This window comes from Nerophis ophidion, linkage group LG08 (genome assembly GCF_033978795.1).
Source record: "Nerophis ophidion isolate RoL-2023_Sa linkage group LG08, RoL_Noph_v1.0, whole genome shotgun sequence".
Classification (NCBI taxonomy): Eukaryota; Metazoa; Chordata; class Actinopteri; order Syngnathiformes; family Syngnathidae; genus Nerophis; species Nerophis ophidion.
Window position 1 is genome coordinate 142283 of NC_084618.1, and position 25557 is coordinate 167839.

The 25557-nt window shown below is 46.6% G+C and overlaps 1 protein-coding gene across 1 annotated transcript in view; it reads right to left on the reverse strand.

The window, feature by feature from the left end:
- Nucleotides 1-19190: 19190 nt before the first annotated feature.
- Nucleotides 19191-25557, reverse strand: part of LOC133557133 (long-chain fatty acid transport protein 4-like) — a gene marked incomplete at both ends in the record, with an annotated part of 11115 nt that continues 4748 nt past the window's right edge. The window contains 3 exons of the mRNA XM_061907376.1: nt 19191-19282; nt 19352-19421; nt 24769-24927. Of these exons, the coding sequence (XP_061763360.1) occupies nt 19191-19282; nt 19352-19421; nt 24769-24927 (321 nt within the window). The remainder of the gene's footprint in view (nt 19283-19351; nt 19422-24768; nt 24928-25557) is intronic.

Here is a 25557-nt window from a genome sequence, read left to right on the forward strand (position 1 = left end):
GTAGAGCGGAAGGAGTAAACGGTGCTAATGTCTGGTACTTGCAGAGTGGTAGAGTGGAAGGAGTAAACGGTGCTAATGTCTGATACTTGCAGAGTGGTAGAGCGGAATGAGTAAACGGTGCTATTGTCTGATACTTGCAGAGTGGTAGAGCGGAAGGAGTAAACAGTGCTATTGTCTGATACTTGCAGAGTGGTAGAGCGGAAGGAGTAAACAGTGCTATTGTCTGGTACCTGCAGAGTGGTAGAGCGGAAGGAGTAAACGGTGCTATTGTGTGGTACTTGCAGAGTGGTAGAGCGGAAGGAGTAAACAGTGCTATTGTGTGGTACTTGCAGAGTGGTAGAGCGGAAGGAGGCAACGGTGCTATTGTGTGGTACTTGCAGAGTGGTAGAGCGGAAGGAGTAAACAGTGCTATTGTGTGGTACTTGCAGAGTGGTAGAGCGGAAGGAGTAAACAGTGCTATTGTCTGGTACCTGCAGAGTGGTAGAGCGGAAGGAGTAAACGGTGCTATTGTGTGGTACTTGCAGAGTGGTAGAGCGGAAGGAGTAAACAGTGCTATTGTGTGGTACTTGCAGAGTGGTAGAGCGGAAGGAGGTAACGGTGCTATTGTGTGGTACTTGCAGAGTGGTAGAGCGGAAGGAGTAAACAGTGCTATTGTGTGGTACTTGCAGAGTGGTAGAGTGGAAGGAGTAAACGGTGCTAATGTCTGGTACTTGCAGAGTGGTAGAGCGGAAGGAGTAAACGGTGCTAATTTCTGATACTTGCAGAGTGGTAGAGCGGAAGGAGTAAACGGTGCTATTGTCTGATACTTGCAGAGTGGTAGAGTGGAAGGAGTAAACGGTGCTAATGTCTGGTACTTGCAGAGTGGTAGAGTGGAAGGAGTAAACGGTGCTAATGTCTGATACTTGCAGAGTGGTAGAGCGGAAGGAGTAAACAGGGCTATTGTCTGGTACCTGCAGAGTGGTAGAGCGGAAGGAGTAAACGGTGCTATTGTGTGGTACTTGCAGAGTGGTAGAGCGGAAGGAGTAAACAGTGCTATTGTGTGGTACTTGCAGAGTGGTAGAGCGGAAGGAGGTAACGGTGCTATTGTGTGGTACTTGCAGAGTGGTAGAGCGGAAGGAGTAAACAGTGCTATTGTGTGGTACTTGCAGAGTGGTAGAGTGGAAGGAGTAAACGGTGCTAATGTCTGGTACTTGCAGAGTGGTAGAGTGGAAGGAGTAAACGGTGCTAATGTCTGATACTTGCAGAGTGGTAGAGCGGAAGGAGTAAACGGTGCTATTGTCTGATACTTGCAGAGTGGTAGAGTGGAAGGAGTAAACGGTGCTAATGTCTGGTACTTGCAGAGTGGTAGAGTGGAAGGAGTAAACGGTGCTAATGTCTGGTACTTGCAGAGTGGTAGAGCGGAAGGAGTAAACGGTGCTAATGTCTGATACTTGCAGAGTGGTAGAGTGGAAGGAGTAAACGGTGCTAATGTCTGATACTTGCAGAGTGGTAGAGCGGAAGGAGTAAACGGTGCTAATGTCTGGTACTTGCAGAGTGGTAGAGTGGAAGGAGTAAACGGTGCTAATGTCTGATACTTGCAGAGTGGTAGAGCGGAAGGAGTAAACGGTGCTATTGTGTGGTACTTGCAGAGTGGTAGAGCGGAAGGAGTAAACGGTGCTATTGTCTGATACTTGCAGAGTGGTAGAGCGGAAGGAGTAAACAGTGCTATTGTCTGATACTTGCAGAGTGGTAGAGCGGAAGGAGTAAACAGTGCTATTGTCTGGTACCTGCAGAGTGGTAGAGCGGAAGGAGTAAACAGTGCTATTGTCTGGTACCTGCAGAGTGGTAGAGCGGAAGGAGTAAACGGTGCTATTGTGTGGTACTTGCAGAGTGGTAGAGCGGAAGGAGTAAACAGTGCTATTGTCTGATACTTGCAGAGTGGTAGAGTGGAAGGAGTAAACGGTGCTAATGTCTGATACTTGCAGAGTGGTAGAGCGGAAGGAGTAAACGGTGCTAATGTCTGATACTTGCAGAGTGGTAGAGCGGAAGGAGTAAACAGTGCTATTGTCTGGTACCTGCAGAGTGGTAGAGCGGAAGGAGTAAACGGTGCTATTGTGTGGTACTTGCAGAGTGGTAGAGCGGAAGGAGTAAACAGTGCTATTGTGTGGTACTTGCAGAGTGGTAGAGCGGAAGGAGGTAACGGTGCTATTGTGTGGTACTTGCAGAGTGGTAGAGCGGAAGGAGTAAACAGTGCTATTATGTGGTACTTGCAGAGTGGTAGAGTGGAAGGAGTAAACGGTGCTAATGTCTGGTACTTGCAGAGTGGTAGAGTGGAAGGAGTAAACGGTGCTAATGTCTGATACTTGCAGAGTGGTAGAGCGGAAGGAGTAAACGGTGCTATTGTCTGGTACTTGCAGAGTGGTAGAGTGGAAGGAGTAAACGGTGCTAATGTCTGGTACTTGCAGAGTGGTAGAGTGGAAGGAGTAAACGGTGCTAATGTCTGATACTTGCAGAGTGGTAGAGCGGAAGGAGTAAACAGTGCTATTGTCTGGTACTTGCAGAGTGGTAGAGTGGAAGGAGTAAACGGTGCTAATGTCTGATACTTGCAGAGTGGTAGAGCGGAAGGAGTAAACGGTGCTATTGTGTGGTACTTGCAGAGTGGTAGAGCGGAAGGAGTAAACGGTGCTATTGTCTGATACTTGCAGAGTGGTAGAGCGGAAGGAGTAAACAGTGCTATTGTCTGATACTTGCAGAGTGGTAGAGCGGAAGGAGTAAACGGTGCTATTTTCTGATACTTGCAGAGTGGTAGAGTGGAAGGAGTAAACGGTGCTAATGTCTGATACTTGCAGAGTGGTAGAGCGGAAGGAGTAAACAGTGCTATTGTGTGGTACTTGCAGAGTGGTAGAGCGGAAGGAGTAAACGGTGCTATTGTGTGGTACTTGCAGAGTGGTAGAGCGGAAGGAGTAAACAGTGCTATTGTGTGGTACTTGCAGAGTGGTAGAGTGGAAGGAGTAAACGGTGCTAATGTCTGGTACTTGCAGAGTGGTAAAGTGGAAGGAGTAAACGGTGCTAATGTCTGATACTTGCAGAGTGGTAGAGTGGAAGGAGTAAACGGTGCTAATGTCTGATACTTGCAGAGTGGTAGAGTGGAAGGAGTAAACGGTGCTAATGTCTGATACTTGCAGAGTGGTAGAGCGGAAGGAGTAAACGGTGCTAATGTCTGGTACTTGCAGAGTGGTAGAGTGGAAGGAGTAAACGGTGCTAATGTCTGATACTTGCAGAGTGGTAGAGCGGAAGGAGTAAACGGTGCTATTGTGTGGTACTTGCAGAGTGGTAGAGCGGAAGGAGTAAACGGTGCTATTGTCTGATACTTGCAGAGTGGTAGAGCGGAAGGAGTAAACAGTGCTATTGTCTGATACTTGCAGAGTGGTAGAGCGGAAGGAGTAAACAGTGCTATTTTCTGGTACCTGCAGAGTGGTAGAGCGGAAGGAGTAAACGGTGCTATTGTGTGGTACTTGCAGAGTGGTAGAGCGGAAGGAGTAAACAGTGCTATTGTGTGGTACTTGCAGAGTGGTAGAGCGGAAGGAGGTAACGGTGCTATTGTGTGGTACTTGCAGAGTGGTAGAGCGGAAGGAGTAAACAGTGCTATTGTGTGGTACTTGCAGAGTGGTAGAGTGGAAGGAGTAAACGGTGCTAATGTCTGGTACTTGCAGAGTGGTAGAGTGGAAGGAGTAAACGGTGCTAATGTCTGATACTTGCAGAGTGGTAGAGCGGAAGGAGTAAACGGTGCTATTGTCTGGTACTTGCAGAGTAGTAGAGTGGAAGGAGTAAACGGTGCTAATGTCTGATACTTGCAGAGTGGTAGAGCGGAAGGAGTAAACGGTGCTATTGTGTGGTACTTGCAGAGTGGTAGAGCGGAAGGAGTAAACGGTGCTATTGTCTGATACTTGCAGAGTGGTAGAGCGGAAGGAGTAAACGGTGCTATTGTCTGATACTTGCAGAGTGGTAGAGCGGAAGGAGTAAACGGTGCTATTGTGTGGTACTTGCAGAGTGGTAGAGCGGAAGGAGTAAACGGTGCTATTGTGTGGTACTTGCAGAGTGGTAGAGCGGAAGGAGTAAACGGTGCTAATGTCTGGTACTTGCAGAGTGGTAGAGTGGAAGGAGTAAACGGTGCTAATGTCTGATACTTGCAGAGTGGTAGAGCGGAAGGAGTAAACGGTGCTATTGTGTGGTACTTGCAGAGTGGTAGAGCGGAAGGAGTAAACGGTGCTATTGTGTGGTACTTGCAGAGTGGTAGAGCGGAAGGAGTAAACGGTGCTATTTTGTGGTACTTGCAGAGTGGTAGAGCGGAAGGAGTAAACGGTGCTAATGTCTGGTACTTGCAGAGTGGTAGAGTGGAAGGAGTAAACGGTGCTAATGTCTGATACTTGCAGAGTGGTAGAGCGGAAGGAGTAAACGGTGCTATTGTCTGGTACTTGCAGAGTAGTAGAGTGGAAGGAGTAAACGGTGCTAATGTCTGGTACTTGCAGAGTGGTAGAATGGAAGGAGTAAACGGTGCTAATGTCTGATACTTGCAGAGTGGTAGAGCGGATGGAGTAAACAGTGCTATTGTCTGGTACTTGCAGAGTGGTAGAGTGGAAGGAGTAAACGGTGCTAATGTCTGATACTTGCAGAGTGGTAGAGCGGAAGGAGTAAACGGTGCTATTGTGTGGTACTTGCAGAGTGGTAGAGCGGAAGGAGTAAACGGTGCTATTGTGTGGTACTTGCAGAGTGGTAGAGTGGAAGGAGTAAACGGTGCTAATGTCTGGTACTTGCAGAGTGGTAGAGTGGAAGGAGTAAACGGTGCTAATGTCTGATACTTGCAGAGTGGTAGAGTGGAAGGAGTAAACGGTGCTAATGTCTGATACTTGCAGAGTGGTAGAGTGGAAGGAGTAAACGGTACTAATGTCTGATACTTGCAGAGTGGTAGAGCGGAAGGAGTAAACGGTGCTAATGTCTGGTACTTGCAGAGTGGTAGAGCGGAAGGAGTAAACGGGGCTAATGTCTGATACTTGCAGAGTGGTAGAGCGGAAGGAGTAAACGGTGCTATTGTCTGATACTTGCAGAGTGGTAGAGCGGAAGGAGTAAACAGTGCTATTGTCTGATACTTGCAGAGTGGTAGAGCGGAAGGAGTAAACAGTGCTATTGTCTGGTACCTGCAGAGTGGTAGAGCGGAAGGAGTAAACGGTGCTATTGTGTGGTACTTGCAGAGTGGTAGAGCGGAAGGAGTAAACAGTGCTATTGTGTGGTACTTGCAGAGTGGTAGAGCGGAAGGAGGTAACGGTGCTATTGTGTGGTACTTGCAGAGTGGTAGAGCGGAAGGAGTAAACAGTGCTATTGTGTGGTACTTGCAGAGTGGTAGAGCGGAAGGAGTAAACAGTGCTATTGTCTGGTACCTGCAGAGTGGTAGAGCGGAAGGAGTAAACGGTGCTATTGTGTGGTACTTGCAGAGTGGTAGAGCGGAAGGAGTAAACAGTGCTATTGTGTGGTACTTGCAGAGTGGTAGAGCGGAAGGAGGTAACGGTGCTATTGTGTGGTACTTGCAGAGTGGTAGAGCGGAAGGAGTAAACAGTGCTATTGTGTGGTACTTGCAGAGTGGTAGAGTGGAAGGAGTAAACGGTGCTAATGTCTGGTACTTGCAGAGTGGTAGAGTGGAAGGAGTAAACGGTGCTAATGTCTGATACTTGCAGAGTGGTAGAGCGGAAGGAGTAAACGGTGCTATTGTCTGATACTTGCAGAGTGGTAGAGTGGAAGGAGTAAACGGTGCTAATGTCTGGTACTTGCAGAGTGGTAGAGTGGAAGGAGTAAACGGTGCTAATGTCTGATACTTGCAGAGTGGTAGAGCGGAAGGAGTAAACAGGGCTATTGTCTGGTACCTGCAGAGTGGTAGAGCGGAAGGAGTAAACGGTGCTATTGTGTGGTACTTGCAGAGTGGTAGAGCGGAAGGAGTAAACAGTGCTATTGTGTGGTACTTGCAGAGTGGTAGAGCGGAAGGAGGTAACGGTGCTATTGTGTGGTACTTGCAGAGTGGTAGAGCGGAAGGAGTAAACAGTGCTATTGTGTGGTACTTGCAGAGTGGTAGAGTGGAAGGAGTAAACGGTGCTAATGTCTGGTACTTGCAGAGTGGTAGAGTGGAAGGAGTAAACGGTGCTAATGTCTGATACTTGCAGAGTGGTAGAGCGGAAGGAGTAAACGGTGCTATTGTCTGATACTTGCAGAGTGGTAGAGCGGAAGGAGTAAACGGTGCTATTGTGTGGTACTTGCAGAGTGGTAGAGCGGAAGGAGTAAACAGTGCTATTGTGTGGTACTTGCAGAGTGGTAGAGCGGAAGGAGGTAACGGTGCTATTGTGTGGTACTTGCAGAGTGGTAGAGCGGAAGGAGTAAACAGTGCTATTGTGTGGTACTTGCAGAGTGGTAGAGCGGAAGGAGTAAACAGTGCTATTGTGTGGTACTTGCAGAGTGGTAGAGTGGAAGGAGTAAACGGTGCTAATGTCTGGTACTTGCAGAGTGGTAGAGTGGAAGGAGTAAACGGTGCTAATGTCTGATACTTGCAGAGTGGTAGAGCGGAAGGAGTAAACGGTGCTATTGTCTGATACTTGCAGAGTGGTAGAGCGGAAGGAGTAAACAGTGCTATTGTCTGATACTTGCAGAGTGGTAGAGTGGAAGGAGTAAACGGTGCTAATGTCTGATACTTGCAGAGTGGTAGAGTGGAAGGAGTAAACGGTGCTAATGTCTGATACTTGCAGAGTGGTAGAGCGGAAGGAGTAAACGGTGCTAATGTCTGGTACTTGCAGAGTGGTAGAGTGGAAGGAGTAAACGGTGCTAATGTCTGATACTTGCAGAGTGGTAGAGCGGAAGGAGTAAACGGTGCTATTGTGTGGTACTTGCAGAGTGGTAGAGTGGAAGGAGTAAACGTTGCTAATGTCTGATACTTGCAGAGTGGTAGAGCGGAAGGAGTAAACGGTGCTATTGTCTGATACTTGCAGAGTGGTAGAGCGGAAGGAGTAAACGGTGCTATTGTGTGGTACTTGCAGAGTGGTAGAGCGGAAGGAGTAAACGGTGCTATTGTGTGGTACTTGCAGAGTGGTAGAGCGGAAGGAGTAAACGGTGCTAATGTCTGATACTTGCAGAGTGGTAGAGCGGAAGGAGTAAACGGTGCTTTTGTCTCATACTTGCAGAGTGGTAGAGTGGAAGGAGTAAACGGTGCTATTGTCTGATACTTGCAGAGTGGTAGAGTGGAAGGAGTAAACGGTGCTAATGTCTGATACCTGCAGAGTGGTAGAGCGGAAGGAGTAAACGGTGCTATTGTCTGATACTTGCAGAGTGGTAGAGCGGAAGGAGTAAACAGTGCTATTGTCTGGTACCTGCAGAGTGGTAGAGCGGAAGGAGTAAACAGTGCTATTGTGTGGTACTTGCAGAGTGGTAGAGTGGAAGGAGTAAACGGTGCTATTGTCTGATACTTGCAGAGTGGTAGAGTGGAAGGAGTAAACGGTGCTATTGTCTGATACTTGCAGAGTGGTAGAGCGGAAGGAGTAAACAGTGCTATTGTCTGGTACCTGCAGAGTGGTAGAGCGGAAGGAGTAAACGGTGCTATTGTCCGATACTTGCAGAGTGGTAGAGCGGAAGGAGTAAACAGTGCTATTGTCTGGTACCTGCAGAGTGGTAGAGCGGAAGGAGTAAACGGTGCTATTGTCTGATACTTGCAGAGTGGTAGAGCGGAAGGAGTAAACAGTGCTATTGTGTGGTACCTGCAGAGTGGTAGAGCGGAAGGAGTAAACGGTGCTATTGTCCGATACTTGCAGAGTGGTAGAGCGGAAGGAGTAAACAGTGCTATTGTGTGGTACCTGCAGAGTGGTAGAGCGGAAGGAGTAAACGGTGCTATTGTCTGATACTTGCAGAGTGGTAGAGCGGAAGGAGTAAACAGTGCTATTGTCTGGTACCTGCAGAGTGGTAGAGCGGAAGGAGTAAACGGTGCTATTGTCTGATACTTGCAGAGTGGTAGAGCGGAAGGAGTAAACAGTGCTATTGTCTGGTACCTGCAGAGTGGTAGAGCGGAAGGAGTAAACGGTGCTATTGTCTGGTACCTGCAGAGTGGTAGAGCGGAAGGAGTAAACGGTGCTATTGTCTGATACTTGCAGAGTGGTAGAGCGGAAGGAGTAAACAGTGCTATTGTCTGGTACCTGCAGAGTGGTAGAGCGGAAGGAGTAAACGGTGCTATTGTCTGGTACCTGCAGAGTGGTAGAGCGGAAGGAGTAAACGGTGCTAATGTCTGGTACCTGCAGAGTGGTAGAGCGGAAGGAGTAAACGGTGCTATTGTCTGATACTTGCAGAGTGGTAGAGCGGAAGGAGTAAACGGTGCTATTGTCTGATACTTGCAGAGTGGTAGAGCGGAAGGAGTAAACAGTGCTATTGTCTGGTACCTGCAGAGTGGTAGAGCGGAAGGAGTAAACGGTGCTATTGTCTGATACTTGCAGAGTGGTAGAGCGGAAGGAGTAAACAGTGCTATTGTGTGGTACTTGCAGAGTGGTAGAGCGGAAGGAGTAAACAGTGCTATTGTCTGATACTTGCAGAGTGGTAGAGTGGAAGGAGTAAACGGTGCTAATGTCTGATACTTGCAGAGTGGTAGAGCGGAAGGAGTAAACGGTGCTAATGTCTGATACTTGCAGAGTGGTAGAGCGGAAGGAGTAAACAGTGCTATTGTCTGGTACTTGCAGAGTGGTAGAGTGGAAGGAGTAAACGGTGCTAATGTCTGATACTTGCAGAGTGGTAGAGCGGAAGGAGTAAACGGTGCTATTGTGTGGTACTTGCAGAGTGGTAGAGCGGAAGGAGTAAACGGTGCTATTGTCTGATACTTGCAGAGTGGTAGAGCGGAAGGAGTAAACAGTGCTATTGTCTGATACTTGCAGAGTGGTAGAGCGGAAGGAGTAAACGGTGCTATTGTCTGATACTTGCAGAGTGGTAGAGTGGAAGGAGTAAACGGTGCTATTGTCTGATACTTGCAGAGTGGTAGAGCGGAAGGAGTAAACGGTGCTATTGTGTGGTACTTGCAGAGTGGTAGAGCGGAAGGAGTAAACAGTGCTATTGTGTGGTACTTGCAGAGTGGTAGAGTGGAAGGAGTAAACGGTGCTAATGTCTGATACTTGCAGAGTGGTAGAGCGGAAGGAGTAAACAGTGCTATTGTGTGGTACTTGCAGAGTGGTAGAGCGGAAGGAGTAAACAGTGCTATTGTGTGGTACTTGCAGAGTGGTAGAGCGGAAGGAGTAAACGGTGCTATTGTGTGGTACTTGCAGAGTGGTAGAGTGGAAGGAGTAAACGGTGCTAATGTCTGATACTTGCAGAGTGGTAGAGCGGAAGGAGTAAACGGTGCTATTGTCTGATACTTGCAGAGTGGTAGAGCGGAAGGAGTAAACGGTGCTATTGTCTGATACTTGCAGAGTGGTAGAGCGGAAGGAGTAAACGGTGCTATTGTCTGATACTTGCAGAGTGGTAGAGTGGAAGGAGTAAACAGTGCTATTGTCTGGTACCTGCAGAGTGGTAGAGCGGAAGGAGTAAACGGTGCTATTGTCTGGTACCTGCAGAGTGGTAGAGCGGAAGGAGTAAACGGTGCTATTGTGTGGTACTTGCAGAGTGGTAGAGCGGAAGGAGTAAACAGTGCTATTGTGTGGTACTTGCAGAGTGGTAGAGCGGAAGGAGTAAACGGTGCTATTGTGTGGTACTTGCAGAGTGGTAGAGCGGAAGGAGTAAACGGTGCTAATGTCTGATACTTGCAGAGTGGTAGAGTGGAAGGAGTAAACGGTGCTAATGTCTGATACTTGCAGAGTGGTAGAGCGGAAGGAGTAAACAGTGCTATTGTCTGGTACCTGCAGAGTGGTAGAGCGGAAGGAGTAAACGGTGCTATTGTGTGGTACTTGCAGAGTGGTAGAGCGGAAGGAGTAAACAGTGCTATTGTGTGGTACTTGCAGAGTGGTAGAGCGGAAGGAGGTAACGGTGCTATTGTGTGGTACTTGCAGAGTGGTAGAGCGGAAGGAGTAAACAGTGCTATTGTGTGGTACTTGCAGAGTGGTAGAGCGGAAGGAGTAAACAGTGCTATTGTCTGGTACCTGCAGAGTGGTAGAGCGGAAGGAGTAAACGGTGCTATTGTGTGGTACTTGCAGAGTGGTAGAGCGGAAGGAGTAAACAGTGCTATTGTGTGGTACTTGCAGAGTGGTAGAGCGGAAGGAGGTAACGGTGCTATTGTGTGGTACTTGCAGAGTGGTAGAGCGGAAGGAGTAAACAGTGCTATTGTGTGGTACTTGCAGAGTGGTAGAGTGGAAGGAGTAAACGGTGCTAATGTCTGGTACTTGCAGAGTGGTAGAGTGGAAGGAGTAAACGGTGCTAATGTCTGATACTTGCAGAGTGGTAGAGCGGAAGGAGTAAACGGTGCTAATGTCTGGTACTTGCAGAGTGGTAGAGTGGAAGGAGTAAACGGTGCTAATGTCTGATACTTGCAGAGTGGTAGAGCGGAAGGAGTAAACGGTGCTATTGTCTGATACTTGCAGAGTGGTAGAGTGGAAGGAGTAAACGGTGCTAATGTCTGGTACTTGCAGAGTGGTAGAGTGGAAGGAGTAAACGGTGCTAATGTCTGATACTTGCAGAGTGGTAGAGCGGAAGGAGTAAACGGTGCTAATGTCTGATACTTGCAGAGTGGTAGAGTGGAAGGAGTAAACGGTGCTAGTGTCTGATACTTGCAGAGTGGTAGAGCGGAAGGAGTAAACGGTGCTAATGTCTGGTACTTGCAGAGTGGTAGAGTGGAAGGAGTAAACGGTGCTAATGTCTGATACTTGCAGAGTGGTAGAGCGGAAGGAGTAAACGGTGCTATTGTGTGGTACTTGCAGAGTGGTAGAGCGGAAGGAGTAAACGGTGCTATTGTCTGATACTTGCAGAGTGGTAGAGCGGAAGGAGTAAACAGTGCTATTGTGTGGTACTTGCAGAGTGGTAGAGCGGAAGGAGTAAACAGTGCTATTGTCTGATACTTGCAGAGTGGTAGAGCGGAAGGAGTAAACAGTGCTATTGTCTGGTACCTGCAGAGTGGTAGAGCGGAAGGAGTAAACGGTGCTATTGTGTGGTACTTGCAGAGTGGTAGAGCGGAAGGAGTAAACAGTGCTATTGTCTGATACTTGCAGAGTGGTAGAGTGGAAGGAGTAAACGGTGCTAATGTCTGATACTTGCAGAGTGGTAGAGCGGAAGGAGTAAACGGTGCTAATGTCTGGTACTTGCAGAGTGGTAGAGTGGAAGGAGTAAACGGTGCTAATGTCTGATACTTGCAGAGTGGTAGAGCGGAAGGAGTAAACGGTGCTATTGTGTGGTACTTGCAGAGTGGTAGAGCGGAAGGAGTAAACGGTGCTATTGTCTGATACTTGCAGAGTGGTAGAGCGGAAGGAGTAAACAGTGCTATTGTCTGATACTTGCAGAGTGGTAGAGCGGAAGGAGTAAACAGTGCTATTGTCTGGTACCTGCAGAGTGGTAGAGCGGAAGGAGTAAACGGTGCTATTGTGTGGTACTTGCAGAGTGGTAGAGCGGAAGGAGTAAACAGTGCTATTGTGTGGTACTTGCAGAGTGGTAGAGCGGAAGGAGGTAACGGTGCTATTGTGTGGTACTTGCAGAGTGGTAGAGCGGAAGGAGTAAACAGTGCTATTGTGTGGTACTTGCAGAGTGGTAGAGCGGAAGGAGTAAACAGTGCTATTGTCTGGTACCTGCAGAGTGGTAGAGCGGAAGGAGTAAACGGTGCTATTGTGTGGTACTTGCAGAGTGGTAGAGCGGAAGGAGTAAACAGTGCTATTGTGTGGTACTTGCAGAGTGGTAGAGCGGAAGGAGGTAACGGTGCTATTGTGTGGTACTTGCATAGTGGTAGAGCGGAAGGAGTAAACAGTGCTATTGTGTGGTACTTGCAGAGTGGTAGAGTGGAAGGAGTAAACGGTGCTAATGTCTGGTACTTGCAGAGTGGTAGAGTGGAAGGAGTAAACGGTGCTAATGTCTGATACTTGCAGAGTGGTAGAGCGGAAGGAGTAAACGGTGCTATTGTCTGATACTTGCAGAGTGGTAGAGTGGAAGGAGTAAACGGTGCTAATGTCTGGTACTTGCAGAGTGGTAGAGTGGAAGGAGTAAACGGTGCTAATGTCTGATACTTGCAGAGTGGTAGAGTGGAAGGAGTAAACAGGGCTATTGTCTGGTACCTGCAGAGTGGTAGAGCGGAAGGAGTAAACGGTGCTATTGTGTGGTACTTGCAGAGTGGTAGAGCGGAAAAAGTAAACAGTGCTATTGTGTGGTACTTGCAGAGTGGTAGAGCGGAAGGAGGTAACGGTGCTATTGTGTGGTACTTGCAGAGTGGTAGAGCGGAAGGAGTAAACAGTGCTATTGTGTGGTACTTGCAGAGTGGTAGAGTGGAAGGAGTAAACGGTGCTAATGTCTGGTACTTGCAGAGTGGTAGAGTGGAAGGAGTAAACGGTGCTAATGTCTGATACTTGCAGAGTGGTAGAGCGGAAGGAGTAAACGGTGCTATTGTCTGATACTTGCAGAGTGGTAGAGTGGAAGGAGTAAACGGTGCTAATGTCTGGTACTTGCAGAGTGGTAGAGCGGAAGGGGTAAACGGTGCTAATGTCTGATACTTGCAGAGTGGTAGAGTGGAAGGAGTAAACGGTGCTAATGTCTGATACTTGCAGAGTGGTAGAGCGGAAGGAGTAAACGGTGCTAATGTCTGGTACTTGCAGAGTGGTAGAGTGGAAGGAGTAAACGGTGCTAATGTCTGATACTTGCAGAGTGGTAGAGTGGAAGGAGTAAACGGTGCTAATGTCTGATACTTGCAGAGTGGTAGAGCGGAAGGAGTAAACGGTGCTAATGTCTGGTACTTGCAGAGTGGTAGAGTGGAAGGAGTAAACGGTGCTAATGTCTGATACTTGCAGAGTGGTAGAGCGGAAGGAGTAAACGGTGCTATTGTCTGATACTTGCAGAGTGGTAGAGCGGAAGGAGTAAACAGTGCTATTGTCTGATACTTGCAGAGTGGTAGAGCGGAAGGAGTAAACAGTGCTATTGTCTGGTACCTGCAGAGTGGTAGAGCGGAAGGAGTAAACGGTGCTATTGTGTGGTACTTGCAGAGTGGTAGAGCGGAAGGAGTAAACAGTGCTATTGTGTGGTACTTGCAGAGTGGTAGAGCGGAAGGAGGTAACGGTGCTATTGTGTGGTACTTGCAGAGTGGTAGAGCGGAAGGAGTAAACAGTGCTATTGTGTGGTACTTGCAGAGTGGTAGAGCGGAAGGAGTAAACAGTGCTATTGTCTGGTACCTGCAGAGTGGTAGAGCGGAAGGAGTAAACGGTGCTATTGTGTGGTACTTGCAGAGTGGTAGAGCGGAAGGAGTAAACAGTGCTATTGTGTGGTACTTGCAGAGTGGTAGAGCGGAAGGAGGTAACGGTGCTATTGTGTGGTACTTGCAGAGTGGTAGAGCGGAAGGAGTAAACAGTGCTATTGTGTGGTACTTGCAGAGTGGTAGAGTGGAAGGAGTAAACGGTGCTAATGTCTGGTACTTGCAGAGTGGTAGAGTGGAAGGAGTAAACGGTGCTAATGTCTGATACTTGCAGAGTGGTAGAGCGGAAGGAGTAAACGGTGCTATTGTCTGATACTTGCAGAGTGGTAGAGTGGAAGGAGTAAACGGTGCTAATGTCTGGTACTTGCAGAGTGGTAGAGTGGAAGGAGTAAACGGTGCTAATGTCTGATACTTGCAGAGTGGTAGAGCGGAAGGAGTAAACAGGGCTATTGTCTGGTACCTGCAGAGTGGTAGAGCGGAAGGAGTAAACGGTGCTATTGTGTGGTACTTGCAGAGTGGTAGAGCGGAAGGAGTAAACAGTGCTATTGTGTGGTACTTGCAGAGTGGTAGAGCGGAAGGAGGTAACGGTGCTATTGTGTGGTACTTGCAGAGTGGTAGAGCGGAAGGAGTAAACAGTGCTATTGTGTGGTACTTGCAGAGTGGTAGAGTGGAAGGAGTAAACGGTGCTAATGTCTGGTACTTGCAGAGTGGTAGAGTGGAAGGAGTAAACGGTGCTAATGTCTGATACTTGCAGAGTGGTAGAGCGGAAGGAGTAAACGGTGCTATTGTCTGATACTTGCAGAGTGGTAGAGTGGAAGGAGTAAACGGTGCTAATGTCTGGTACTTGCAGAGTGGTAGAGTGGAAGGAGTAAACGGTGCTAATGTCTGGTACTTGCAGAGTGGTAGAGCGGAAGGAGTAAACGGTGCTAATGTCTGATACTTGCAGAGTGGTAGAGTGGAAGGAGTAAACGGTGCTAATGTCTGATACTTGCAGAGTGGTAGAGCGGAAGGAGTAAACGGTGCTAATGTCTGGTACTTGCAGAGTGGTAGAGTGGAAGGAGTAAACGGTGCTAATGTCTGATACTTGCAGAGTGGTAGAGCGGAAGGAGTAAACGGTGCTATTGTGTGGTACTTGCAGAGTGGTAGAGCGGAAGGAGTAAACGGTGCTATTGTCTGATACTTGCAGAGTGGTAGAGCGGAAGGAGTAAACAGTGCTATTGTCTGATACTTGCAGAGTGGTAGAGCGGAAGGAGTAAACAGTGCTATTGTCTGGTACCTGCAGAGTGGTAGAGCGGAAGGAGTAAACGGTGCTATTGTGTGGTACTTGCAGAGTGGTAGAGCGGAAGGAGTAAACAGTGCTATTGTCTGATACTTGCAGAGTGGTAGAGTGGAAGGAGTAAACGGTGCTAATGTCTGATACTTGCAGAGTGGTAGAGCGGAAGGAGTAAACGGTGCTAATGTCTGATACTTGCAGAGTGGTAGAGCGGAAGGAGTAAACAGTGCTATTGTCTGGTACCTGCAGAGTGGTAGAGCGGAAGGAGTAAACGGTGCTATTGTGTGGTACTTGCAGAGTGGTAGAGCGGAAGGAGTAAACAGTGCTATTGTGTGGTACTTGCAGAGTGGTAGAGCGGAAGGAGGTAACGGTGCTATTGTGTGGTACTTGCAGAGTGGTAGAGCGGAAGGAGTAAACAGTGCTATTGTGTGGTACTTGCAGAGTGGTAGAGTGGAAGGAGTAAACGGTGCTAATGTCTGGTACTTGCAGAGTGGTAGAGTGGAAGGAGTAAACGGTGCTAATGTCTGATACTTGCAGAGTGGTAGAGCGGAAGGAGTAAACAGTGCTATTGTCTGGTACTTGCAGAGTGGTAGAGTGGAAGGAGTAAACGGTGCTAATGTCTGGTACTTGCAGAGTGGTAGAGTGGAAGGAGTAAACGGTGCTAATGTCTGATACTTGCAGAGTGGTAGAGCGGAAGGAGTAAACAGTGCTATTGTCTGGTACTTGCAGAGTGGTAGAGTGGAAGGAGTAAACGGTGCTAATGTCTGATACTTGCAGAGTGGTAGAGCGGAAGGAGTAAACGGTGCTATTGTGTGGTACTTGCAGAGTGGTAGAGCGGAAGGAGTAAACGGTGCTATTGTCTGATACTTGCAGAGTGGTAGAGCGGAAGGAGTAAACAGTGCTATTGTCTGATACTTGCAGAGTGGTAGAGCGGAAGGAGTAAACGGTGCTATTTTCTGATACTTGCAGAGTGGTAGAGTGGAAGGAGTAAACGGTGCTAATGTCTGATACTTGCAGAGTGGTAGAGCGGAAGGAGTAAACAGTGCTATTGTGTGGTACTTGCAGAGTGGTAGAGCGGAAGGAGTAAACGGTGCTATTGTGTGGTACTTGCAGAGTGGTAGAGCGGAAGGAGTAAACAGTGCTATTGTGTGGTACTTGCAGAGTGGTAGAGTGGAAGGAGTAAACGGTGCTAATGTCTGGTACTTGCAGAGTGGTAAAGTGGAAGGAGTAAACGGTGCTAATGTCTGATACTTGCAGAGTGGTAGAGCGGAAGGAGTAAACGGTGCTAATGTCTGATACTTGCAGAGTGGTAGAGTGGAAGGAGTAAACGGTGCTAATGTCTGATACTTGCAGAGTGGTAGAGTGGAAGGAGTAAACGGTGCTAATGTCTGATACTTGCAGAGTGGTAGAGCGGAAGGAGTAAACGGTGCTAATGTCTGGTACTTGCAGAGTGGTAGAGTGGAAGGAGTAAACGGTGCTAATGTCTGATACTTGCAGAGTGGTAGAGCGGAAGGAGTAAACGGTGCTATTGTGTGGTACTTGCAGAGTGGTAGAGCGGAAGGAGTAAACGGTGCTATTGTCTGATACTTGCAGAGTGGTAGAGCGGAAGGAGTAAACAGTGCTATTGTCTGATACTTGCAGAGTGGTAGAGCGGAAGGAGTAAACAGTGCTATTTTCTGGTACCTGCAGAGTGGTAGAGCGGAAGGAGTAAACGGTGCTATTGTGTGGTACTTGCAGAGTGGTAGAGCGGAAGGAGTAAACAGTGCTATTGTGTGGTACTTGCAGAGTGGTAGAGTGGAAGGAGTAAACGGTGCTAATGTCTGGTACTTGCAGAGTGGTAGAGTGGAAGGAGTAAACGGTGCTAATGTCTGATACTTGCAGAGTGGTAGAGCGGAAGGAGTAAACGGTGCTATTGTCTGGTACTTGCAGAGTGGTAGAGTGGAAGGAGTAAACGGTGCTAATGTCTGGTACTTGCAGAGTGGTAGAATGGAAGGAGTAAACGGTGCTAATGTCTGATACTTGCAGAGTGGTAGAGCGGAAGGAGTAAACAGTGCTATTGTCTGGTACTTGCAGAGTGGTAGAGTGGAAGGAGTAAACGGTGCTAATGTCTGATACTTGCAGAGTGGTAGAGCGGAAGGAGTAAACGGTGCTATTGTGTGGTACTTGCAGAGTGGTAGAGCGGAAGGAGTAAACGGTGCTATTGTCTGATACTTGCAGAGTGGTAGAGCGGAAGGAGTAAACAGTGCTATTGTCTGATACTTGCAGAGTGGTAGAGCGGAAGGAGTAAACGGTGCTATTTTCTGATACTTGCAGAGTGGTAGAGTGGAAGGAGTAAACGGTGCTAATGTCTGATACTTGCAGAGTGGTAGAGCGGAAGGAGTAAACAGTGCTATTGTGTGGTACTTGCAGAGTGGTAGAGCGGAAGGAGTAAACGGTGCTATTGTGTGGTACTTGCAGAGTGGTAGAGCGGAAGGAGTAAACGGTGCTATTGTGTGGTACTTGCAGAGTGGTAGAGTGGAAGGAGTAAACGGTGCTAATGTCTGGTACTTGCAGAGTGGTAGAGTGGAAGGAGTAAACGGTGCTAATGTCTGATACTTGCAGAGTGGTAGAGTGGAAGGAGTAAACGGTGCTAATGTCTGATACTTGCAGAGTGGTAGAGTGGAAGGAGTAAACGGTGCTAATGTCTGATACTTGCAGAGTGGTAGAGCGGAAGGAGTAAACGGTGCTAATGTCTGGTACTTGCAGAGTGGTAGAGCGGAAGGAGTAAACGGGGCTAATGTCTGATACTTGCAGAGTGGTAGAGCGGAAGGAGTAAACGGTGCTATTGTCTGATACTTGCAGAGTGGTAGAGCGGAAGGAGTAAACAGTGCTATTGTCTGATACTTGCAGAGTGGTAGAGCGGAAGGAGTAAACAGTGCTATTGTCTGGTACCTGCAGAGTGGTAGAGCGGAAGGAGTAAACGGTGCTATTGTGTGGTACTTGCAGAGTGGTAGAGCGGAAGGAGTAAACAGTGCTATTGTGTGGTACTTGCAGAGTGGTAGAGCGGAAGGAGGTAACGGTGCTATTGTGTGGTACTTGCAGAGTGGTAGAGTGGAAGGAGTAAACGGTGCTAATGTCTGATACTTGCAGAGTGGTAGAGCGGAAGGAGTAAACGGTGCTATTGTGTGGTACTTGCAGAGTGGTAGAGCGGAAGGAGTAAACGGTGCTAATGTCTGATACTTGCAGAGTGGTAGAGCGGAAGGAGTAAACGGTGCTATTGTCTGATACTTGCAGAGTGGTAGAGTGGAAGGAGTAAACGGTGCTATTGTCTGATACTTGCAGAGTGGTAGAGCGGAAGGAGTAAACGGTGCTATTGTCTGATACTTGCAGAGTGGTAGAGCGGAAGGAGTAAACAGTGCTATTGTCTGGTACCTGCAGAGTGGTAGAGCGGAAGGAGTAAACGGTGCTATTGTCCGATACTTGCAGAGTGGTAGAGCGGAAGGAGTAAACAGTGCTATTGTCTGGTACCTGCAGAGTGGTAGAGCGGAAGGAGTAAACGGTGCTATTGTCTGGTGCCTGCAGAGTGGTAGAGCGGAAGGAGTAAACGGTGCTATTGTCTGATACTTGCAGAGTGGTAGAGCGGAAGGAGTAAACAGTGCTATTGTGTGGTACCTGCAGAGTGGTAGAGCGGAAGGAGTAAACGGTGCTATTGTCTGATACTTGCAGAGTGGTAGAGCGGAAGGAGTAAACAGTGCTATTGTCTGGTACCTGCAGAGTGGTAGAGCGGAAGGAGTAAACGGTGCTATTGTCTGATACTTGCAGAGTGGTAGAGCGGAAGGAGTAAACAGTGCTATTGTCTGGTACCTGCAGAGTGGTAGAGCGGAAGGAGTAAACGGTGCTATTGTCTGGTACCTGCAGAGTGGTAGAGCGGAAGGAGTAAACGGTGCTATTGTCTGATACTTGCAGAGTGGTAGAGCGGAAGGAGTAAACAGTGCTATTGTCTGGTACCTGCAGAGTGGTAGAGCGGAAGGAGTAAACGGTGCTATTGTCTGGTACCTGCAGAGTGGTAGAGCGGAAGGAGTAAACGGTGCTAATGTCTGGTACCTGCAGAGTGGTAGAGCGGAAGGAGTAAACGGTGCTATTGTCTGATACTTGCAGAGTGGTAGAGCGGAAGGAGTAAACGGTGCTATTGTCTGATACTTGCAGAGTGGTAGAGCGGAAGGAGTAAACAGTGCTATTGTCTGGTACCTGCAGAGTGGTAGAGCGGAAGGAGTAAACGGTGCTATTGTCTGGTACCTGCAGAGTGGTAGAGCGGAAGGAGTAAACGGTGCTAATGTCTGGTACCTGCAGAGTGGTAGAGCGGAAGGAGTAAACGGTGCTATTGTCTGATACTTGCAGAGTGGTAGAGCGGAAGGAGTAAACGGTGCTATTGTCTGATACTTGCAGAGTGGTAGAGCGGAAGGAGTAAACAGTGCTATTGTCTGGTACCTGCAGAGTGGTAGAGCGGAAGGAGTAAACGGTGCTATTGTCTGATACTTGCAGAGTGGTAGAGCGGAAGGAGTAAACAGTGCTATTGTGTGGTACCTGCAGAGTGGTAGAGCGGAAGGCAGTCGTACAAGACGTCGTCCGGCGTCATCCTGAAGCCGTAATAGACCAGAGCGGCCATGCGGTAATACCTGCGATGCACAGGTGTAACATTAGGCCATGTTACAACGGGCGCCAGACTTCCTGCGCTGGTGCCATACCTGCTGTGCACCACAATGGCAGCTTTGGGCATCCCCGTGGTTCCGGACGTGTAGATGTAGAAGAGGCGGTCTGGCGGAAACACAACACTAAGAGTCAAATAGTACTTTGCACGTTGTACTGCTACTCATAAACTAATGTGGGAATCATTCATTAAAAAAAGGTAGTGTGGTGCTTTTGAAAAATACCACTACTTTTTTTTTTTTTTCTTGACGGACATGATGGTGCTGTGCTGACATTGCTGAAAAAAAACACACACACACACACACACACAAAACACACACACACACACACACACACACACACACACACACAAAACACACACACACACACACACACACACACACACACACACACACACACACACACACAGAGAGAGAGAGAGAGAGAGAAGCGCAAACAGTGAGGATAGAAGAGAAGGAGAATGGACGTATTTTGCCTTCAAAAGTAACGATGAAGGTGAAGCTATAAACACTCAAGACAGGCGCTTTAAAACATAGCTAGCGGGCAGCTAACATCCCTCCACAGTGTTTTAGCTACTTTTAAATCAGTAACCCTCGCCTCCGTGGTGACAAATAAAGTAAGTTCCTTACAAGTAGGAGGAAATGCTAAGCATGCTTTACTACACATCACAGGAGGATACAACAGCTAACCGCTAACTGCAAGCCAGCGTTCCTCAATGTATACAAATGGGTGGATCCATACAGATATCCACTGTAATGATAAGTCCAAGAGCGTACATGGTCGATACTACTTATTACATTGATATTTTCTAGAGTTTTTTTCATTGTTTCTAAAGTCAGGAATTACGTCCCTGGACATGGGAAAACTTTAATTATGTCTGATCCAGTAACTACTTGGTATCAAATCGATACCCAGATGTGTAGTATCAAAGAAGAAAAGAATAAGTGATTGTTACATTTTAACAGAAGTGGAGATAAAACATGTTAAAACAAAAAGCAAGCAAATATTAACAGGAAATGAATTAGTAGATGAATAATGTTGACAAAATAAAAGAACAGGAAATGACAATATGTTACTGCATACATTAGCAAACAAATTAAGAGCCTTTCTTTACTTGCTTACTACTAAAAAACAAATTCTCTAGTATCTTATTTCATGCATAAATTATTCTTTGATTGTAATAGGAAACAAATGTTTGATGTATCATAAGATTTGTTGTTTAAATAAAGCCAATAACATTATTTTGTGTTCCCGTTTTATTTTGAAAGGTCTGGAAATACATTTTGGATCATCTTTATTCATGCGCAGGTTTGAATGTGATCAAAGTCTTAACTTTCAGCCAAAGATTTGAGAAGGTTTTGGTGTCAAACTGTTATCGAGTGCACGCGGGCAAAGGTCCATGCTTTTATTGTGGAAACCTTGTCCTCACTGATTGTGGCGTTGTGCAAGTCGGCAGATGGGAAGGAAACCATGGCCTTATCGTGTGTGTGTGTGTGTATTCAAAGAAAGCTAAGATGTTATCAAGTAAACTTCCTATCTGTCTGTGAAGAACATCTGACTTTATAGTCCAAGGTGGAATAAGCGGTAGAAAATGGATGGATGGAGGGTGTATCTGCAGGTAGATTCAGTTTGGTGTCTGCATTGACTTTAAAATTACGGCCGGGCGATAAAATCATATCAATATGTATCGACAGCCGATTGATATCAGTTCCAAAAATGCCTTGACAAAAACATTGGATCATTTTTTCTTCTAGGTGGGAAGAAAGATGAAGTATGGAAGCAAGGTTGGCTGCACTCGCTCCCTGGTAACCCGGCAACGCAGGAAGTGGTCACGCCAGCAGCCAATCAGGTGAGAGTATCAACTATGAAGTCTGATTGTGTGCATGGCGTGAGAAGAGAAAGTCCAAGTGAGCCGGACACTTACTGGCTGGAAGTCAGACCAAAGTGTGTGTGCTGTGTACATGATGCAAGGCAAGAGCGCTAATACTGCAGCGCTCACTCTTTACAGCACAGCTGGAACTTCCTGCCAATAAACCAGGAGGAAATAGTTCTTCTCAGGTTTCTATGTTTACATTTTCACACTTTGCACTATTTTCTTACATTTTATGAAGCATTTCTGACATATTTGTGATTTTTGCACCTTCATTTGAGGAGATTATTGTTAAGTGTTCAATGTGATTTGAACTTTTTGTTTACATTGATTTGGATTTACGGCCTGGGATGATGACAACCGTAAATTCTACTTTTTTCCTACGCTTTGAACCTTGCGGTGAATTTATGGATTTTTCCTTCGCAGACGGCCATAATGCAAATGGTTAAAGAAAAAAGTAGCAAATACCTTGAAAAGGTGTGTTACTGTCTGAGCTAGGGTGCCATCTTTTGGACAAGTTCGCTCACTGTAGGTGCTGCACTGTCCTTTCATTTCGTGCCTTCAGCCGGAAGTAAAAGTGCCATTCCCTCTTCTAGCCTTCCATAGCAATTTTACTCATATAGATTCCTCATTCATCATTCCGAGCAACGTTTGTAAGTTTTGCAAAATAATAAAAACAATTCTTGCTTACTAAAGCGTCCAATGTGTGATGTCTGTAGGAGTGTATTTGTACATGCTATCCTAATGGAATCAAGCTGGCATTGTTAGCATTAGCTAATATGCTAACAGGTTTACTAGTGTGTGTGTTAGTTTTATTAACTTACAATGGCATTATTTTTGTATTGTTACAGCTTCACAAATTCCTCAGTAAATTCACCAAAACATCAGCATGGAGTTATTCAGTCTGTTTAACCAATTGGAAAGCTAGCTTGCGCAGCGCGTGGGCCTATGACGAGGACTTCTGTTTTGTTTGATCAGCCATTTTACTGCCCTGTTGTTGGCAACAATCAAAGTAAACACATATAAAATATTTCTGTGTAAATTTCACAACATATATATCTGCCACTTATATATATATATTACTTTGTTCTTTTACAAACCCCGTTTCCATGTGAGTTGGGAAATGGTGTTAGATGTAAATATAAACAGAATACAATGATTTGCAAATCCTTTTCAAGCCATATTCAGTTGAATATGCTACAAAGACAACATATTTGATGTTCAAACTCATAAACTTAATTTTTTTTGCAAATAATTAACTTAGAATTTCATGGCTGCAACACATGCCAAAGTAGTTGGGAAAGGGCATGTTCACCACTGTGTTACATCACCTTTTCTTTTAACAACACTCAATAAACGTTTGGGAACTGAGGAAACTAATTGTTGAAGCTTTGAAAGTGGAATTCTTTCTCATTCTTGTTTTATGTAGAGCTTCAGTCCTTCAACAGTCCGGGGTCTCCGCTGTCCTATTTTACGCTTCATAATGCGCCACACATTTTCCATGGGAGACATGTCTGGACTGCAGGCGGGCCAGGAAAGTACCGCACTCATTTTTTACAAAGCAACACTGTTGTAACACTTGTCTTGCTGAAATAAGCAGGGGCGTCCATGATAACGTTGCTTGGATGACAACATATGTTGCTCCAAAACATGTATGGACCATTCAGCATTAATGGTGCCTTCACAGATGTGTAAGTTACCCATGCCTTGTTCACTAATACACCCCCATACCATCACACATGTGTAAGTTACCCATGCCTTGGGCACTGATACACCCCCATACCATCACACATGCTGGCTTTTACACTTTTCGCCTATAACAATCCGAATGGTTATTTTCCTTTGTTCCAGAGGACACAAAGTTCTCTGTTTCCAAATATAATTTGAAATGTGGACTCGTCAGACCACAGAACACTTTTCCACTTTGCATCAGTGGAAAGGTGATGAGATGAGCTCGGGCCCAGCCAAGCTGGCGGCGTTCCTGGGTGTTGTTAATAAATGGCTTTCGTTTTGCATAGTAGAGTTTTAACTTGCACTTATAGATGTAGCAACCAACTGTAGTTACTGCCAGTGGTTTTATGAAGTGTTCCTGAGCCCATGTGGTGATATCCTTTACAAACTGATGTCGGTTTTTGATACACTACAGTCTAATATCATGGCTTACGTGCAGTGATTTCTCCAGATTCTCTGAACTTTTTGATGATTTTACAGACCATAGATGGTAAAATCCCTAAATTCCTTGCAATAGCTCGTTGAGAAATGTTGTTGTAAAACTGTTCGACAATTTGCTTACAAATTGGTGACCCTCACCCCATCCTTGTTTGTGAATGACTTAGCATTTCATGTAAGCTGTTTTTATAGCCAATCATGGCACCCACCTGTTCCCAATTAGCCTGCACACCTGTGGGATGTTCCAAATAAGTGTTTGATGAGCATTCCTCAACTTTATCAGTATTTATTGCCACCTTTCCCAACTTCTTTGTCACGTGTTGCTGGCATCAAATTCTAAAGTTAATGATTATTTGCCCAAAAAAATGTTTATGAGTTAGAACATCAAATATGTTGTCTTTGTAGCATATTCAACTGAATATGGCTTGAAAAGGATTTGCAAATCATTGTATTCTGTTTATATTTACATCTAACACCATTTCCCAACTCACATGGAAACGGGGTTTGTAGAATGTAGTGTGTGTGCGGCTTATGTCCGCAAAATATGAGACAATGACATCTTCCATCCATCCATTTTCTACTGCTTATTCCCTTCAGGGTCACGGGGGGCGCTGGCGCCTATCTCGGCTACAATCGGGCGGAAGGCGGGGTACACCCTGGACAAGTCGCCACCTCATCACAGGGCCAACACAGATAGACAGACAACATTCACACACTAGGGACCATTTAGTGTTGCCAATCAACCTATCCCCAGGTGCATGTCTTTGGAGGTGGGAGGGGCCTATCCCCAGGTGCATGTCTTTGGAGGTGGGAGGGGCCTATCCCCAGGTGCATGTCTTTGGAGGTGGGAGGGGCCTATCCCCAGGTGCATGTCTTTGGAGGTGGGAGGGGCCTATCACCAGGTGCATGTCTTTGGAGGTGGGAGGGGCCTATCCCCAGGTGCATGTCTTTGGAGGTGGGAGGGGCCTATCCCCAGGTGCATGTCTTTGGAGGTGTGAGGGGCCTATCCCCAGGTGCATGTCTTTGGAGGTGGGAGGGGCCTATCCCCAGGTGCATGTCTTTGGAGGTGGGAGGGGCCTATCCCCAGGTGCATGTCTTTGGAGGTGGGAGGAAGCAGGAGTAGAACCCACGCATTCACGGGGAGAACATGCAAACTCCACACAGAAAGATCCCGAGCCCGGGATTGAACCCCGACTACTCAGGACCTTGGTATTGTGAGGCAGACGCACTAACCCCTCTGCCGCCGTGAAGCCACAATGACATCTTACTTGATGAATTAAAAATAAAATAAAAACCGAGTTCAACTGTAAACTTAAGAACTCCTTTTTCAATCGGTGTAGTTTATTTTTTTAGAAGTCAGGATGAGTTGATCATGTATTGAAATACTTTTATATACCCTCTCCATTGTTTCCTTACCTGTGAAGCAGCGTTGAGGTCGACTGGGCAGGTGCGAAGGGGCGGCGGCCAGCAGCGGCTCCAGGGACTCGGTACCCCGCGGCACCCGTTTGGGGTCCCAGGGTCCACAGCAGAAGACCTGCAGCGTCTGGCCCATGGAGGACTGGACCTGGGACACGGCTGCAGGGCAGAGGAGGTCACAGAGGATGAACAAGACATCGCCGCCTGCCTGCCGCTTCCTGCTCTTTAAATGAAGGCAACACGCCCAGCTCAGCACTTTTTTACCAGCCATGTTGTACGTGGCCTCCATGCGGAACAGGTTGCTGGTTCTATTACAGGATGAAAGGCACAGCTATGATTCAAGGCTCATGTCCACCTTATCACAGAGGAGAAGACTAAGGGTAAGAAAAACTATGTGTGATAAGATATGATGAGTCTGAGGATTGGATAAGAAAAGCTGTCTGATAAGATATGATGAGTCTGAGGACTGATAGTGAAGTGGTTGAAGATACATGCAGTACATGATACAACCAGCAGGGGCACACACTTCCAACATATGGCAACATTACATCATATTAGAAATGTGTTTATTATGCTATATATATATTTTTTTTAAAATATATATATATATATATATATTTTATACATATATACATATATATATATATATATATATATATATATATATATATATATATATATATATATATACATATATATATTTATTTTTTTGCAAATCAACTCAGATTGATTTGCAAATCATTGTATTCTGTTTATATTTACATCTAACACAATTTAGGGGCGGCATGG